This window comes from Agelaius tricolor, unplaced genomic scaffold (assembly GCF_023055355.1).
Source record: "Agelaius tricolor isolate 1412-34295 unplaced genomic scaffold, bAgeTri1.0.p SCAF_11, whole genome shotgun sequence".
Classification (NCBI taxonomy): Eukaryota; Metazoa; Chordata; class Aves; order Passeriformes; family Icteridae; genus Agelaius; species Agelaius tricolor.
The window spans coordinates 28,562,910-28,580,479 of NW_027269271.1; the positions used below are offsets into that span (position 1 = coordinate 28,562,910).

General features: G+C 43.6%; 1 protein-coding gene across 1 annotated transcript in view; it reads left to right on the top strand.

Moving 5' to 3' along the window:
* Window positions 1-17,570, top strand: part of PATJ (PATJ crumbs cell polarity complex component) — a 144,993-nt gene that overhangs the window by 80,832 nt on the left and 46,591 nt on the right. The window contains exons 27-28 of the mRNA XM_071435599.1: window positions 3,553-3,749; window positions 11,742-11,833. Of these exons, the coding sequence (XP_071291700.1) occupies window positions 3,553-3,749; window positions 11,742-11,833 (289 nt within the window). The remainder of the gene's footprint in view (window positions 1-3,552; window positions 3,750-11,741; window positions 11,834-17,570) is intronic.

Consider the following 17,570-nt stretch of genomic DNA (forward strand, 5'->3'; position numbering starts at 1 on the left):
AAGCTGAGCCTAACTATGACAGTGCTGTAGGAAGTCAGCTGGATGCCCAGAGGATGTTTGTGTGCAGATTGGATGAGTGAGGCAGCACCGCTGGGAATTTGTTGTCATTTATTGCCTGGCCAGGACAGCCCTTGCAAGGCTGAGCTGCAGGAGTGGGACTGGGGAGAGCCAGAACCTTCTGCTGGCCAGGGAGGAGGCAGCCTGTGCTAGCAGAGGGTTGGTTTTAGAAGCAGGGGCGTTGTGACAGTGTTCACAGGGGTCCGAGGATGAGGGAAGAGATGAGGATCTGACTCCATGTTTCAGAAGGCTTGGTTTATTATTTTATGATATATATTCTATTAAAACTATACTAAAAGAATAGAAGAAAGGATTTCATCAGAAGGCTGGCTAAGAATAGAAAAAGAAAGAATGATAACAAAAGCTTCTGTCTTGGACAGAGAGTCCGAGCCAGCTGGGCTGTGATTGGCCATTAATCAGAAACAACCACATGAGACCAATCTCAGACCCACCTGTTGCATTCCACAGCAGCAGATAATCATTATTTACATTTTGTTCCTGAGGCCTCTCAGCTTCCCAGGAGGAAAAATCCTAAGGAAAGGATTTTTCATAAACGATGTCTGTGACAGGGTGTCTCTACTCATCCCTTCTCCAGGACAGCGGTGCCTCCTGCCAGGATGGAAGTGGGGCTGGCTCGGAGCATCCTCCTGCCTCCCTCCCTCTGTTTTACCTCCTGGTCACCCCAGCCATCTCAAACCATGGAAGAGTTGCTTTGGAAATCAAGGTGATAGTTTAGAATCAAGGGCTTAGTCCAGACAGAGGCTTCCTTCTGTTGTAAGTAAGGATTTCTTCCAACAAGTAGTGCAACGGGGAAGACACTTAACAAAAAAACCCAAAAAAACAACAACCCTTAACAAATAAAGCAACCAACCCTGGAGTTGGTCTCTGCTTTTTGCCCAGATGAATTTTTTCTTTACCCAAAGATTTGTTCCCACAATGGGGAATTTTGGCACATCTGGAGCACAGAGCTGGGGTTCAATCACCAGGTGTCCAGACCTGGCCCAATGCAGGAATTTTAGTGGGGCTTTGTCCCATCCCAGGCAATTGCCCAAGCTACTGATTTTTGAAGGCCTAAAGCTCACTTTTAGTTCCAGCCCAGCTCAGAAAGGAATACACATGTGCTTCTGACCTGCCAACATTTCTCCCATGTGAGAAAACTCATTCTGGGGAGGAAACACCGTGGAATTCCAGACTTATTCACAGAGGCACTCTGTCTGCAGGCAGGGGCTGGAGCAATGTGTGCTTGCAGTGCCACAGGGCTGAGTGTCACCAGCCAGGAATGAGTTTTGAGGCAGCCTCTGAAGATGTGCAGCTCCATCTGCACTGCATTTAAGAGTGTTTGTGTGTGTGTGTGTGTGTGTGTGCTCTCCCTGCTCCTTCAGCTCCTGCCTGTGCACCCGGCTGTGAGCTGTTCAAGTGATGCTTTAGACAAGTTCCTTGCTCCTGGCAAGCAGCACTGAGATGTGTTACCCATGTACAACAAGCAGTGCAGGGAGCTGTGGCAGAAGGTGATGGACAGCAGCCCTCCAGCTCCAATTCTTGGTTTTAGCCACAAAAATGCAATCAGTGAGAAAAGCCCTTTTCTGCTGGTGCCCAGCTCCGGGCTGTGCTGCAGCTCCTTGCTGTGCTGTAATGAGTTATTGGCCTAATTGTGGTGGGCAGCAAATGCCTTGGAGCTCTCCAGGTCTGGACTTGGCCTCGTGGGCAAAGAAATTAAACCTCAGTGCTGTGACCAAGCCAGGTGTGGCTGCATCTCCTTTGCTTTCAGAAACTCCATTTTTGAGACCCATCCTGTCTTGCTGTTCTGGTACTAAGAAGACAAAACAGTTTCCAAGTCCATGTAGCAAACCACACCTCTCATTACAAGCTGGCCCCATTAGTTAAGAAATGCATTAAAGAACCATGCAGCTCCATGGGTTGCCATTTATTTAACACAGTTACACGAATTTTTGGGAGCATATAATTGTAACAAATAAGCTGTCTAATTTTTTTGGTGATACTGTGATTTCGTGCAGAGCTCTGTGGGGCTTTAGCAGCTTTCCAGGGATAGCATCTCACCCTGGCTGTACACCCTGGGGATTTTGGGCTCAGGCACTGGGGGTTTTGAGCGTGGCAGGAAAATGCCAGCCTGTGAATACAGCCAGGGGAGAGCTGGTTGCTCTCAGTGTGGGTGATTCTCTTGGGTGCAGCTGGGGCTGGAGATGGGAAGCTGCTCTCCATGTCCCAGTGGGCTCTGCCAAGGCACAGGGGGCTGCTGCAGCTGGAGCAATTGCTCTGGAAGGACCCCTGGGAATGTCCCATGTTCAGCTGAATCACCCTGACCCCACAGGGGCTGTGGAAGGAGCATCTCTGCCTCATCTTCCTTCTTCTCAGCAGTTTTTGTTCACTTTTGGTTGCCTCCCTTTCACCTTCCCCAGCTCTTTTCCCTCTTTCTTGTTGTTGTCATGGGAACATTCACTACAGCAGTTAAATCATACTATTAAAATATGCTTCCCCAGGAGGGTGCTAGTAGCTAATATTGATCTAGCTCCTGCTGCTGACTCAGGGATATGGCTGAACATATGATATCCCTTATTTCTGCTTTTCATGCATAATGCAGCAGTTTCTCTCACCTTGGGCTCTGTGCTAAGGTGACACCCAGCCACAGGGGTGTACTTTGATTTGCTCTTTCAGATGTGTGGCCCAGCTGAAGGGTGCAGGTGGTGCTTTAAACTGGCTTTCAACTCTGCAAAGGGAAGGCAGACAGGACAGAGCTGCCCTCCCCAGCAGTGGTGATGGATGTTGGTATGCCAGTGGTGAAAACACACTCAGATTAACCTGTCAGCATCCCCAGCCACGCTGTGTGCTCCCAGTAACTTTGTAAATATATCGAGCTCTGTCACAGGAGTGCTTGAAATGCAGATGAAAGACAAATAACTGCCTTAATATCAGGTGAGGCTGCATTTAAAAATGCAATCACTCATCTCCATTGTCCCTGACATCTGCTCTGCCTAATCAGCCCGTGGAGTTGAGCAGAGCAGTGCTGGGAAGATTCCTGAGTCACCAGGAGGAAGCAGAAGGTTTTACCTTGAGATGTGAGCTTGCAGTAATGTTTGAGCCATTAAGGGCTTCACTTTCCCACAGTGGTTAATTAACCAGCTCGAACTTTATGAGAGTTTCCTGAATTTGATAGGTTTTGTATGGTAAAGGTGCCTCTGGAATTTCCTTGTTTACCCTCCTTTCACAAAAGTTTTGGTTTGGAACCAGGCTGTTGTACAAATAATTAAAAATAGCGTGGGTTTAGTTTGAACAGTATTTGCAGTTGATGCTGCCTTTTGCTGTGTGACTGATACACACAGAGCAAATGATATTTTAGAGTCTGTGCTGAAAAGACCTCTGTTAAAAACACTTATTTGCTGAGGAGCCATAAATTTCTGGCATATTTGTGCCTGTTGTTGAACATCTGCACGTAACTCGCTTTATGTTCTAACTCCCTTTATATTTTGACCTTCCCAGAAAAAATCAGGCAGAGATATGCAGATCTCCCGGGAGAATTGCACATTATTGAGCTGGAGAAAGACAAGAATGGGCTGGGGCTCAGCCTGGCTGGCAACAAGGACCGCTCCAGGATGAGCATCTTCGTGGTTGGGATCAATCCCGACGGCCCCGCGGGACGGGACGGGCGCATGCACATCGGGGACGAGCTCCTGGAGGTAAAACTTCCCTGGATGCACTTTGGGGATGAGGTGCTGGAGGTAAAACTTCCCTGGATGCACATCAGGGATGAGCTCCTGGAGGTAAAACTTCCCTGGATGCACTTTGGGGATGAGGTGCTGGAGGTAAAGCCCTTCCCTGGGTCACTTTGGGGATGGAGGTAAAATCCTTCCCTGGATCACTTTGGGGATGAGCTTCTCTGGATCACTTTGGGGATGAGGTAAAGCTTCCCTTGGTCACTTTGGGGATAAGCTCCTGGGGGTAAAACCTTCCCTGGATCACTTTGGGGATGAGCTCCTGGAGGTAAAACCTTCCCTGGATACACCTTGGGGATGAGCTCCTGGAGGTGAAACCTTCCCTGGATGTACTTTGGGGATGGAGGTAAAATTCTTCCTTGGATCACTTTGGGAATGAGCTCCTGGAGGTAAAACCTTCCCTGGATACACCTTGGGGATGAGCTCCTGGAAGTTCTTCCCTGTGTGCAGTTTGGGGATGAACTCCTCTAGGTAAAACTCTTCCCTGGATGCACTTTAGGGTTCAACTCCTCAAGGTAAAATTATTTCCTGGATGCAATTTGGGGGTGAAATCCTGTAGGTAAAACTCTTCCCTGAATGCACTTTGGGCATGAAATCCTGTAGGTAAAACTCTTCCCTGGATGCAGTTGGGGATGAGCTCCTCTAGGTAAAACCCTTCCCTGGATACACCTTGGGGATGGAGGTAAAATTCTTCCCTGGATGCACTTTGGGGATGAGCTCCTGGAAGTTCTTCCCTGTCTGCAGTTTGGGGATGAACTCCTCTAGGTAAAACTCTTCCCTGTATGCAGTTTGGGGATGAAAGTTTTTGGGGATGAAAGTTTGGGGATGGAAGTAAAACTCTTCCCTGAATGCACTTTGGGGTTCAACTCCTCAAGGTAAAATTATTTCCTGGATGCAATTTGGGGGTGAAATCCTGGAGGTAAAACTCTTCCCTGGATGCAGTTTGGGGATGAGCTCCTGGGGCTAAAGTCCTTCCCTGGGTCACTCTGGGGATGAAATCCTGGAGGTAAAAGTCTTCCCTGGATGCAGTTTGGGGATGAACTCCTGAAGGTAAAACCCTTCCCTCAATGCACTTTGGGGATGGAGGTGAAACTCTTCCCTGGGCGCACTTTGGGGATGGAGGTAAAATTCTTCCCTAGATGCATTTTGAGGATGAACTCCCCAAGGTAAAACTCTTCCCTGGATGCACTTTGGGGATGAACTCCTCGAGGTAATTGTTCCCTTTAGCGTGTGCAGGGAGGGAGAGGCGTCTTGAACCTTTAAATAAAGCCTGGAAGTGGAATTAGGTGGCTGAGCAAGGAGCTGTGCTGATTTATGCCAACTGAGAACTTGGCCTTTGGCAGGTAAATGTGTTTGCAGTGAAACAAAAATCACTGGCCTGTGAAAAGCAATGTCTTGTCAGCAAAGTCTGTGCTCTCAGCATGTTCACAAGCTCTGCATGGGGAGGGGCTGTTGGAAGGCAGGAAGGGGACAGTAAATCAATCCTTGGAGTGCATGTGTGGCTTACAGGGAAATTCACACTTTTCGTTAAAAAAAAAGCCAAAACCCCCTCAACGTTGCCATATGTGTTTTTACAGATGACAGGGATATTCCCCATCCTGAAAATAAATTTCATGCTGTAATCTGTTTTGATCTGTTGCAACTTTAAATACTTATTTTCTGTAGTTGTGTCTGGCACGGGTTCACCCATGAGGCAAGAGAGCTCGTTAGCAAGTGGAGTATTTTGTCTTCACTTTTTCTCCAGTCTCCTTGCCTCACCTTCAGCCTGCAAACACAGCTTTTCCTTCACTTCACCTGCCTTTTGGGCTGTTGCAAAATGACATTTCGCTGCTGTACCTGCAGTGATTCCCCACGTGCTGATTGCTTCAGTGGTTTTAAAAAAATCATCCCTCCCTGGGGATCTTGCCCTTGGAGAGAGGAGCAGGGATTTGCTGACCTGCTGCTCGCCGTGGGTGGTGATGCTCTGAACTTTCAGCAGCTCTCTGTGCAATCAGAAAACAACCTGTTTTTTCACATTTCTTGACTTGAGAAAGAGCAGTTTGGCTGCCTGGGGGTACCCTGGGAATAGTCAGAATTGTCCAAGCATTTGTCATTGTCTAACAGTTCTGTAATTAGGCTGTTTCAATACACAAAGTACAAGAAAGATTTTTTTTTTGGCTATAGAAACACCATAATCTGAAGTTGATTTCATTTTAAGTGTGAGAAAAGGTATGAAGGTCTGGACCATAATGGAGTAGGGTTGGAAAATTGCTTTCTCCTTCAGAATGATGTTTTTTTCCTGTCCCTGACACTGAATTCTAATGGTAAAAAAAGGGGAAACCGTTAAATTTTGGGTGTGTTGAAAGAACTCATGGCACTGTTCTCCTGTGCATATCATAGGTAGTTCCTGGTAGAGCAGAGGATCTGAAGTACTTGAAAGAGGCACCATCTGGGATTAGTCACAAGGCTGGGTTTTTGCATGGATGAGCCACATTACAAGGAGCACTTCCCAAAGTGATGGTGTTGCCCTCATTCCTCTCCCTGTTAACTTGGAAATAAAATATTTTGCTTTTTTCCCTTCAGTAGAAGGAAAGTGAGATCCTCCATCTCAAAAACGCCCAGATTCAAATAAAAATCCAAGGAGACTTTGGTAACCAAGTTGTTTATCCTCGCAATCCAGTGGGCAGGAGTACAGTTCCTTATAGAAAAGGATAAATTCAAACATCCTGCATTGCAAGGGGCTGGGTTGTGCATTGGCCACGTGCAGTGAGATGACAAAACTCACATGTGGTTCTCACCTAACTGCATGTCTAAGGTACATTTGCATCTGCATCTTTAATTGCACCTCAGTTCTCAGTACTGCAACTCAGCCTCAGCAAGAGAAAAGATTCACATCTTGGGAAGCCTCTGGCATTTCTGGGCTGCCCCATTTGGACAGTCTTGCTCCATCAAAGCAGAGGATGCCCCTGCAGGGTGTGCAGATTATTCCCTGTGGCTTTTGCTGGAGTTCAGGTTAATGGGATGGCCATTTAGACAGACAGATGTTACCTGTTCATTTTTCTTTTGAACTGGGGTTTGATTGGATTCATTTGGAGAATGTGGGATGCTGCCAGGCTGCCTCAGCTCCTTATTCATGAAATCTTTTGTTGCTGAATTAATGAAACATCAGCTCACTTTTAGTTTCTGCAAACAACAGTAGCATTTTGGGGGCACGATCCTGGCTTGTTTTCACTGACATGGAAGAAATGCAGGTCACATCAAAAACCTTCATGTATTTTATTTTTTAATCCCTCTTCAGGGATGTATTTTGGATGGCTGTGTGGCTGGAGAAAACAGCTTTTTGGGGGAAGAAGGTCCTTTCATCCTACTTTTATACACGTGGGAAAACTGCTTGGGTCAGAATTTGGTCCCTGCACAGAAAAGTATTTTTTTTTACAGGACACAAGTCGTGCGTTTCCATTCTTTTTTCCAGGCAGAGGAACCATCTGTGGTGCTCCTGCCTTGCTCTCGTGCTGGTTTAGTGCAGGTGTCTGCCCTGCTTGGTGTCTTGTTGGGCTGGGCTGGGGCTGATGGTGCCCAGCATGGCCCTCAGCAGGGTCACCTGGAGCTGTACCTGTGCCTTGAGTCCTGCTGCTCCCCAGCTCTGCATGGACCTGTCCTGCCAGCAGCTTCTGATCACACTGAATAATCCACCCTGCTGCTGCTATTGTTGTTATTATTATTATTATTATTATTATTATTATTATTACCATTACCATTACCATTACCATTAAATAATCAATATTGTTATTATAATTATTATATTATTATTTATTATTTTTATTATTTTTTTATTGTTATTGTTATTATCGTCTCCCCAGGAGAAAGTCAGCTGAGTGTTCTATAATAAACCAGGCTGTCAGAGCCCTCTCATGCTGAATTACTGATGTTGGGGTGTTCTGCCACCTCCCCTTCTCTTGCTGAAGATGGGGCAGGGTTTGGAAAGAAACTGCTCCTGTGGATGTGGAGTTTTCCCTGCCCATGGTGGGAATGAGCTGAGCTTTCAGCTCCTTTCCCACCCAACCCTTTCTGTGTTTTATTCTGTGAGGCCACAGCACCTCTTGAAAGAGTAAAAGCTCTTTCTTTTTTTTTTGACTCTTCAGATAAAAATCACTGTAGAAGTTTGCCTGTTGTCCATTCTGGACTGTTGCCCAGGTGACAATTATTACATTTTATTTCTTTATACCATTTTAGCCATAGCTCAACGCCAGAGAGCTTTTGTGCTAAATGCATTTTTATTGCTGTTTTATTTTGTGGTGCTTGGGTAAACAGAAGTTATGCTGTAATAATACAATAGATACAGCAGTATTTTGCCCAAGTAAATGAGCTCCCCAGCCAAACTCACAATGCCATTTCTGTTCTGAGGTGTGGGGGATTGGCACTCAATTCTCAGTTTATTTGCTGTGGGATCTCAGAGCAGAATCACAGAATGGTTTGGGTTGGGAGGGACCTTAAAATTCATCTGATTCCCTGCCCAGGGACCCGTTCCACAATCCCAGGGTGCTCCAATGCCTGTCCAGCCTGGCCTGGGACACTGCCAGGATGGAGCTTCTCTGCACAAACTGCTCCAGTGTCCTTTGCAGAGGAGGATGCAGGTCCTTTTTTTGGTGTGCTTTGTGTGCTGTTGGGTTTTTGGTGTGCTTTGTGTGCTCTTTGGGTCTGGGTGGTGCTTTCCAGGCTGGCAGCAGGTAGGGCACAGGGATCTGTGCCTTCCCAATGTCCTTTCTCCACACTGCCCAGGTGGGGAGCCACAGGCATCAGCTGCCAGCTCAGAGCAGGATATTTTCTGTCCTTACAGATTTTATGCTCTGTTGATCACTTCAGATGATGCACATGTTTAAACATGTGCCCAGCAAGAATTTTGGTGAGGGAAGTTCACATTCTAATTAGTTTTTCTCTCCCAATTTTTTTTCCTCAAGCTTTGGGAGCTTGGTGTGCTTTATGGGGTTTCAGTACATAAAATCTGACTGATAAAAAAAGGGCTTTGAAACTTTCCCCATTGTTTCAGAGAGCCTGGCTGTATCTTGGAATGCTACAATTCCTGTGGTAAGAAGGAACCCAGTGCATTGTACAAAGAAGTAATTATTACAGAAAGCTAAGCCAGTATTTTTACTAGCTTTGGGGTATCATTTAACTTGATTTTCATAAAAATCAGATGATACTAATTTTATGGATTTCCATTACTGCCACGTAGTAAAAACAGTGTGGGTTGGGTTTTTTTTTTTTAATATCCATATCTAATGTTTCTCTTCTGCAAATTAAAGTTTGAGAAGGAAACAATCCTGGAGATTTTTCCCTCTGAACCCAAGAGCTCGGATTTCAGTGAGTTTGTACTTTCTGCTACTTCAGTGCATGAAACTGTAAACCAAAACTTCTGTAGGTGAAGGCAACAGTACATTTGGGATCTGTGATTAAATCTGCCATAAAGCAATGTGGGATTACTTTAAAGGCTGAACTTGGGGGCTGACCTGACCTCATACCTGCAGCAAGTTTTTATCTTTCTCTGAGCTCTGCTGACTTTCCAAGGAGTAATGGAAAGAGGCATTTCAAGAAGAGTTGAGGTTGATTTAGATCAGTTTATTTCTTTTGCTTAGCCCAGGCTTTTGTTTTTCTTTTCTAATCTCTAATGCAAAAAGTAAAGCACAGATCTGTAGGCTTTGACTCCCAGAGTAGTATTTGGTTAATCTGACATGTTACTTTACTTAATTTGAAATATTTAAAGTGGTGTTTCTTCTGAAATCCTAGATGCTCTCTGTTTTGTTTTATTTAAGTAGGCTGTGGTGTTTTGCTCATCACTGTGGTATCTGCAGCTAACGGAGCATTAATTTATTTTGCAAAAGAAAGCGCACTTTAAAAAATAATAAAAGAAAAATTAATACTGGCTGTAATAACTCTGTAGGACAGTCCAAAACCTTGTGCAGATATATTGCTTTGATTATGCTTTCATTTTGGAGTAATTAAATAATTATAACTTAGAGACCCAGCTCACAGCTAATTAAATTTTAGACTATTTGATACATGTAGTGAGTAGGATTAATTTAGCCAGAGTAAAGCCTATAAATTTTAATCTAAGAAGTCTGCTGTTTAGGAAAATTGATGGTAATTTAACTAAATCCAAACAATTTGTAAAGTATACAGTATTCCCAGTGAACAATTTATTCTCAAACTTAGAGAAATTAAGTCAACAAACTCACTGAAAATTTCAAGTTGAGCTTGAAGGCAGAATGCAGCTGAGCATTCATTCATTTTTGCCACTGGATATTTAAATTGATGGTTGATTAATGAAGCATGGCCCAGGATGTTGCTTCTCACCCTGCTTTTTCCATGGCAGCTGCAGACAGAACCATACTAACTCTTGGGGAAAGTGATATTATTTCCTTTTAGACCTTGCTTGGGTCCCTTTTTGTACAATAAAAGACTTGGTAGGTGAAAGTTTTGCACTTCAATCCCAGTCAGTAACCAAGTGTTAGGGAGTTCATTCTTGTCCTTGCATTGTCCTTATTTAACTTGATGAACTTGCATCATGTTTTGACCCACTGAAAATAAGATTTGTGAATATTCCTAATGTGTCTGACTAGCCCATATCACACCAGGCTGGGAGACTTGGCCTGTTACTTCTGGTTTGAGTGGAAAAAAAAAAAAAAAAAGAAATCTTTCTAAGATCACAAACCCAGGATCCAATACAAACATCTGCAGTAACAAAAATTCCTTCTGTAATCACCACTGAATTGTTCCTGGGCTCCGTTGTCCGTATTGTTTTAAGCAGCATTGGTGTATCAAATGTGAATGTAAATATTATGTTGTAAATTTAGAGTGGGAGGAAAAAACTGCAGCATTGAAGCACAGGATTGTTTAGGTTGGAAAAGTCCTTTAGGACACAGAGTCCAACCATCCCCCAGCGCTGCCAAGGCCGCCCCTGCCCCGTGTCCCCAAGTGCCACATCCACAGGGCTTTTAAACCCCTCCAGGGATGGGGACTGAAGAAATTTTTCCAAATAGAAATTGAAGAAATTTTCCCAAATATCCAATCTCAGTCTCCTCTGGTGTAACTTGAGGCCGTTCCCTCTGCTCCTGTCCCTGTTCCCTGGAGCAGAGCCCAACCTGGGGCTGTCCCCTCCTGGCAGGAGCTGTGCAGAGCCACAAGGGCCCCCTGAGCCTCCTTTGCTCCAGGCTCAGCCCCTGCCCAGCTCCATTCCCTGCCCTGGATGCCCTCCCTCCCCTCCATGTCCCTCTTTCTGTGACTGGGGACTCCAGCAGTGCCCCAGGGCTGGAGGTTGGTCTCAGGGCTGGTCCCTGCCCTGCTGCTGTGGCCACAGCACTGCTGACCCAGGCAGGTGCCCTGGCCCTGCTGCCCACCTGGCCAAGGTGATGGCCTGGCCAGGCTGTTTTCCCTGGCAGCTGCAGCATTTCCCATGTCCCTGTGTCCAGAGCAGGGCTTGGTGCCTGCTGCTGTGCTCAGGTGTGGATCCAGCCCAGCAAAAGGGACGCAGCATCACGTCCTTAAATTGTCCTTCATCTCCCTGACTCCCACTCTTCCTCCTTCAGCAGAGCTGAGGAGCCAGCACAGCCTTAGCAGCCAGTTCTCCTCAATGGCCAGAGCCTGCAGGCAAAGTGCAGGAGTCTCAACATCTAAACATCTGTGCTGTTGTCACATCTATATGATTCTGCTCAGATCAAGTTGCTTTCCAAAAATCTGGGAATAATCCTTGAAACCCATTCAAGGGATCTGTGGAAAAAAAAAAAAATCTCTCATTTGGGGTTTACTAATAACAGTAAATTAGCTCTGCATTGGTTCCTGTTTTATGTAGATCAAGATTTGGAGACCACATTTTCTTTGAGTCTTATCTCCTTATCCCACAGTAAACTTGGAAGTCTCGGTAGTATAAATTAGAACAAGGTGTACTCCTCCACTTACATGAAAATCATTTTCTTTTAACAGATAAACAATCAGATATTGTATGGAAGAAGCCACCAGAATGCTTCTGCAATCATTAAAACTGCCCCATCCAAGGTCAAGCTGGTTTTCATACGGTAAGAACCATTCTCATCAAAACATTTGTTGCACTTTAGCCTATTCCATGACATATTTACATATTTAACCTGCTTTGCACATGCTGAACTTTCCCAGTTCTCTTTGAAGCTGAATAAACCTTTTCCCTGACTATTCTTCTTGGAACATTCAAGAGTTCTCCATAATAATGTAAAAAAAAAAAAAATATCTAATGGAAATGAATGCTTATTTTAGGGGTGTCTGCTGAAAACTTGAGCTGTTCCTCTTGGGCTTGGGAGCTGCTTCTCCCACAACTTCCTGAAGTGCTTTGGGATGGTTCAGCACAGGGTTGGAGAGGGCAGCTTGTTCATCCAGCCAGGAGGGAATGGGGATGGTGCAGAGGCTTGGGATTGCTGGAGAGGAGCAGGGATGAAGCACAAGGAGCAGGGGCTGGCTGAAGGATACCTTTGTGTGGGCATCAAAAGGGGATTTTGAAAGAGAGCAAGGGCTTGTTTGTACAGAGGGGAAGGCTGGCTTTGCCAAGGAGAGCTGGGATGGATTGTGTGGGAGGGAATATGCTAAAACACCCTTTCATCTGCATAAAAATTACATGTGGGCATTTTTCTTTCGCTCCAAGCATGAAAATTTTTCCTCTTTGTACATGAATTAAAGACACCTGCGTGCATTCCCTCAGTAGTTCAGGAAGTGTTGCTCTCCTGACCCTGGGCAGGAGGTCTGGGAAAAAGCTGCCTCTTTCCCAGGACTCATACATGCTCTAACAGGCTGGAATTTCACAGATGTGCATATATGAATAAATTCCAGCTGCGACTCTTGCTGGGCACTTCACCCCTGTGCCATTTTATAAGGTGCTCTTCCCACCAACACCTACATCATACTTGCTATTGTTTTATATTCCTGGCTCATCCACAGCCTCCCTGTGAACAATGTAATAATCTGTGGCTGAATGCATATAAATGTGTACATTTACTGCCACGGCTCTGCCTGCTGCAGCGTGCCCAGAAGTGATGGAGGAGCAGCATTAGCACTGTGAGGAATGAGTTGCTATCCTTGGCAGCTCAGAGGATCTGGAGGAGATTAATGCTCCTGCCTGCAGCTCCTGTGTTACTTTCCCCAGCCACTGAAAATTCAACGTCACGTCCCACAGCTCGCTCACCATTATTTAATTGCCTGTGGAAAATGTGGCTGCTTGGAGGTTCCAGAGGCAAAACCCCCACTTGTGGGAGCTCATGCCAAGAGTGGGGCTCCTTCCCTGGTGCTCCAAGCAGAACTCCAGGGAATGGGCCCTGGCAGAGCCACTTCCGTGGGCTGCAGGTCTTTGGTGTATCTTTTGGGTCCTTGGTGTATCTTTTGGATCCTTGGTTTGTCTTTTGGGTCCTTGTGTATCTTTTGGATCCTTGGTTTGTCTTTTGGATCCTTGGTTTGTCTTTTGGATCCTTGGTTTGTCTTTTGGGTCCTTGGTGTGTCTTTTGGGTCCTTGGGGTGTCTTTTGGATCCTTGGTTTGTCTTTTGGATCCTTGGTTTGTCTTTTGGATCCTTGGTGTGTCTTTTGGATCCTTGGTTTGTCTTCTAGATCCTTGGTTTGTCTTTTGGATCCTTGGTTTTTCTTTTGGGTCCTTGTGTGTCTTTTGGATCCTTGGTTTGTCTTTTGGGTCCTTGGTTTGTCTTTTGGGTCCTTGTGTATCTTTTGGATCCTTGGTTTGTCTTTTGGGTCCTTGTGTATCTTTTGGATCCTTGGTTTGTCTTTTGGGTCCTTGGTGTGTCTTTTGGATCTTTGGTGTGTCTTCTGCTCTTTGAGACACAAAGGCCATGTAGGTTCTTAGCTAAAATTCTCCTTTCCTAATTGTTATCTTCAAGGCAAAAATTCATCTCGAATATTCAAGAGACACTAGAAATATATACTGGAAATACCATTGGGTGATTCTTGTTTCCATCTCAGAGATTAAAAAAAAAACCACCCCAATTTCTGCTTTTAAATGCTGCTGCTGAGGGTGTAAACTTCCATCTTCCCAAGAGCACAACTCTTGGCCTTGCCCTGAGAGCTGATGGGTTTGCTTGCTCAGCCCAGGCAGGCGCTGGAGCAGCAATAAAAGGGAATTCTCCCACTGACAGGATGTCCTCAGTGCCTGGAGCACTGCCCCAAACATGGGGAGAAAACCAGTGTCCCTTGTTTTTCGATGTGTGCTCGAGTTCTAGCAAAGACAAATTGGACTGTCTCTCTTAAATGTGGATTTTAAGGACAAACGAGAATGATTTGCTCTTCTCATGCAAACCCTGTTCCATGAGCCCAGTCTGTCTTGGTGCTTTCCATTCCTCCAGCCCAGACCACAAACCCAGTGGATGCTGCTGAGTGAAAACATGAGCTGTGGCCTTTTTGTGCCTCTGGATGTGTTTGGGCTGTGTTACACCACAGCTCACTACAGCAAAATGACACAGACTGCAGGAGCTCTGAGAGAAATTAATTTGGTCTTCATGTTCATCAAAATACAAATATTCTCATTTCACCAGTAAAAAAACCTGAGTAGATTATAATTTTGTAGAAACACATCAGTCCACAGCCTGAAAAGGTCCTGACTGAGCTGATTCAGGGCATAAAAGCCAAGCTGGTGGAATTTTTGGGCTGTTCCAAGTGCCCTCTCTGATACCCTGAGGCCTTTTTTCCCTGAGATGCAGGATGCTGAGTGATAAGCACGCTGCTTTCCCCTTGGAAGCAGGAAACAGCATCCAGGTTTTCCTATTCCTGCTGTTTTGGTTCATGTGCAGGGCAGGGGGATGTTTCCATAAACTCCTTAATCAGTTGTGAAAGAAGCCCAGAAATTCCTGGGCACAGAAAAGCCTTTCTGGGAGAGCTGTAATAACTATCATTAAATAACTTCAGAGAATCACAGAATGGTTTGGCTTGGAAGGGACCTTAAAGATTATCCAGCTCCAGCCCCAAATTTATTTCTTTTTCTAGACAAAGATAAAGGATAAAAGGTATCCTCAGCCTTTTGGGCTTTTTGCTGAAATCCTGACTTACCACGTGTGCTATAAAAGTCTGTTCCCACTTTTTTACACCCAGGTAGTGTTACAATTGCATTCCCACCCTTTCCTGGAATTTCTGCTGATGAGACACGGCTCAGTAGCTGCTGTGAGAATCACAGACACCCCCTTATGTTTGAAGGCTTCTCACTCTGCTTCATGAGCATCTTTTCCTCAATTAAGTTGATGATGATTATTTAAAACAGTTGCTTTTGGCCAGATTCCAGAACCTAAGTCTTAACACAGCTCTGTTTCCCAGTGGTCTCATTAATTACTTGAGCTTCTAAGAGCATCTAAAAGATTTGCAGTTAGAGTGTCACTTTGCTTTTTTTAGGGGCAATAAGGGACGTCATGTCTTTGTTGCCTTTTGAAATTCTTGCTCTGATTCTCCAACAGGAATTAGCCAGGTAACAATGTGAGGGAGGGACTTGGTTCTTTTAGGAGTGTCTGTGCCCCAGGTCCCAAAATAAGATGTGTTTCTACCCATTGTGGGTTTTGGTCATGTGTTGTAAGTCCATCCCTGTAACATGCATAATGGAACAATATAATTAAATTTTACATCTGGAATAGGAAATCCAGTGTACATCAGAATGCTCTTTTACAGTGAGAATTTTATGATTCAGCAAATTCAGTGTTTTTTCCCATGCTCAATTAACTGCCTTTAATCTGGTTTGGTGCTTCAGTGTTGGTATAATAAGCAGATCAAATATAGCTGAGTGCTTGACTCAAAGTGAATTCCACTGATTTCAAACCATCCTCCCATTGTGCTCAGTCCTGTGAGTCACTCCTTGCTCTACCTTTATCCCTTAAAAGAAAATTGCCTTTTGCAGTGATGAACCACGAGAAATGCTTTAACAGTGAGGGATTTTTCTGATTTAAATTCCATCTGTCATCTGTCCTGAGCCCTCCCACACTGCAGCCCCTGCTCTGATATTGCTGCTTCCTGCTGGTGGGATTGTGAAGCCACAAATCTGTCACCCAACCCCTCCTTCCATTTCCAGGTGTAATCTCCTCTTATTTATGGGGATGTGCAGAGGAGAGAGATCCTTGAGCCGGGGATTGTCTGGGCTGTTCAACACTCCCCACTGCTGTGGCTTCTTTCAGAGCCTCTAGAAGTGACATCTTATGTTTGGTGCCACTCTCAAACACTGCCATGCTTTAGAAATTATTAGAAATTATTTCTCTAATAATTAGGAAAATATTAGAAATTATTTCTATAATAATTAGAAAATATTTCTCTAATAATTAGGAAAATATTAGAAATTATTTCTATAATAATTAGAAATAATTAGAAATTATTTCTATGTTTGTTCAAACCTACATAAACCCCACTGCTGTGACTTTGACTCTTCTTTCAGATCCCCTAGAAGTGATATCTTATATGTTTAGTGCCACTCCCAAACACTGCCATGCTTTAGAAATTATTAGAAATTATTTCTCTAATAATTAGAAAATATTTCTATAGTAATTAGGAAAATATTAGAAATTATTTATATGATAATTAGGAAAATATTAGAAATTATTTCTGTAATAATTAAAAATTATTAGAAAATTATTTTTATAGTAATTAGAAATAATTAGAAATTATTTTTATGTTTGTTCAAACCTACATAAACCCCACAGCTGTCACTTTGACTCTTCTTTCAGATCCCCTAGAAGTGATAACTTACATGTTTAGTGCCACTCTCAAACACTGCCATGCTTTAGAAATTATTAGAAATTATTTCTCTAATAATTAGAAAATATTTCTATAATAATTAGGAAATTATTAGAAATTATTTCTGTAATAATTGGAAAATCATTAGAAATTATTTCTATAATAATTAGAAATAATTAGAATTAGAAATTATTTTTACATTTGTTCAAACCTATATAAACTCCACTGCTGTGACTTTGACTCTTCTTTCAGATCCTCTGGAAGTGCCATCTTATGTTTAGTGCCACTCTCAAACACTGCCATGCTTTAGAAATCATTAGAAATTATTTCTGTTATAATTAGGAAAATATTAGAAATTATTTCTATAATAATTAGGAAATTATTAGAAATTATTTCTGTAATAATTAGAAAATTATTAGAAATTATTTCTATAATAATTAGGAAATTATTAGAAATTATTTCTATAGTAACTAGGAAATTATTAAAAATTATTTCTATAATAATTAGGAAAATATTAGCAATTATTTCTGTAATAATTAAAAATTATTAGAAAATTATTTCTATAATAATTAGAAATAATTAGAATTAGAAATTATTTTTACATTTGTTCAAACATACATAATTGGCCATATTTTAAGGGTATAAACTCCTGTTTTTACTTGCTTTGATTGCTGAGGTTCTTTCATGTGGGAAAGTTTCAAAGTAAGCCCTTGCCAGGCCCTGTGTGTGTGCAAGTTTGAACTTTTCCTGTTTTCTCCAGAGCTGTTTCCTCCTCTCTGTCATACACATGTGGGAACAGGCTCAGGAATGGTTCAGGAAGTTCAGTGATTTGGGCTCCTCCAAAACCTTTGATGACCTAAGCTGCAGTTTATAAGAACATTAGTTGTTCATTTAAAATACCCCTGTGCCTGTGGCTCCCATTAATTGGGGGTGGAAGGAGAGGAAGTGCAGGACAAGACTCTTCTTGCTGCTGTGGGAGAGATTCTTCAGGAAGATGCACAAAGGTCCTGCCTTGGAGCAGAAACCCAGTGAGTCTGCTCAGAGTGCAGCTTCCCTGCAGCTCCTCTTCTCCAAAGGAGCCT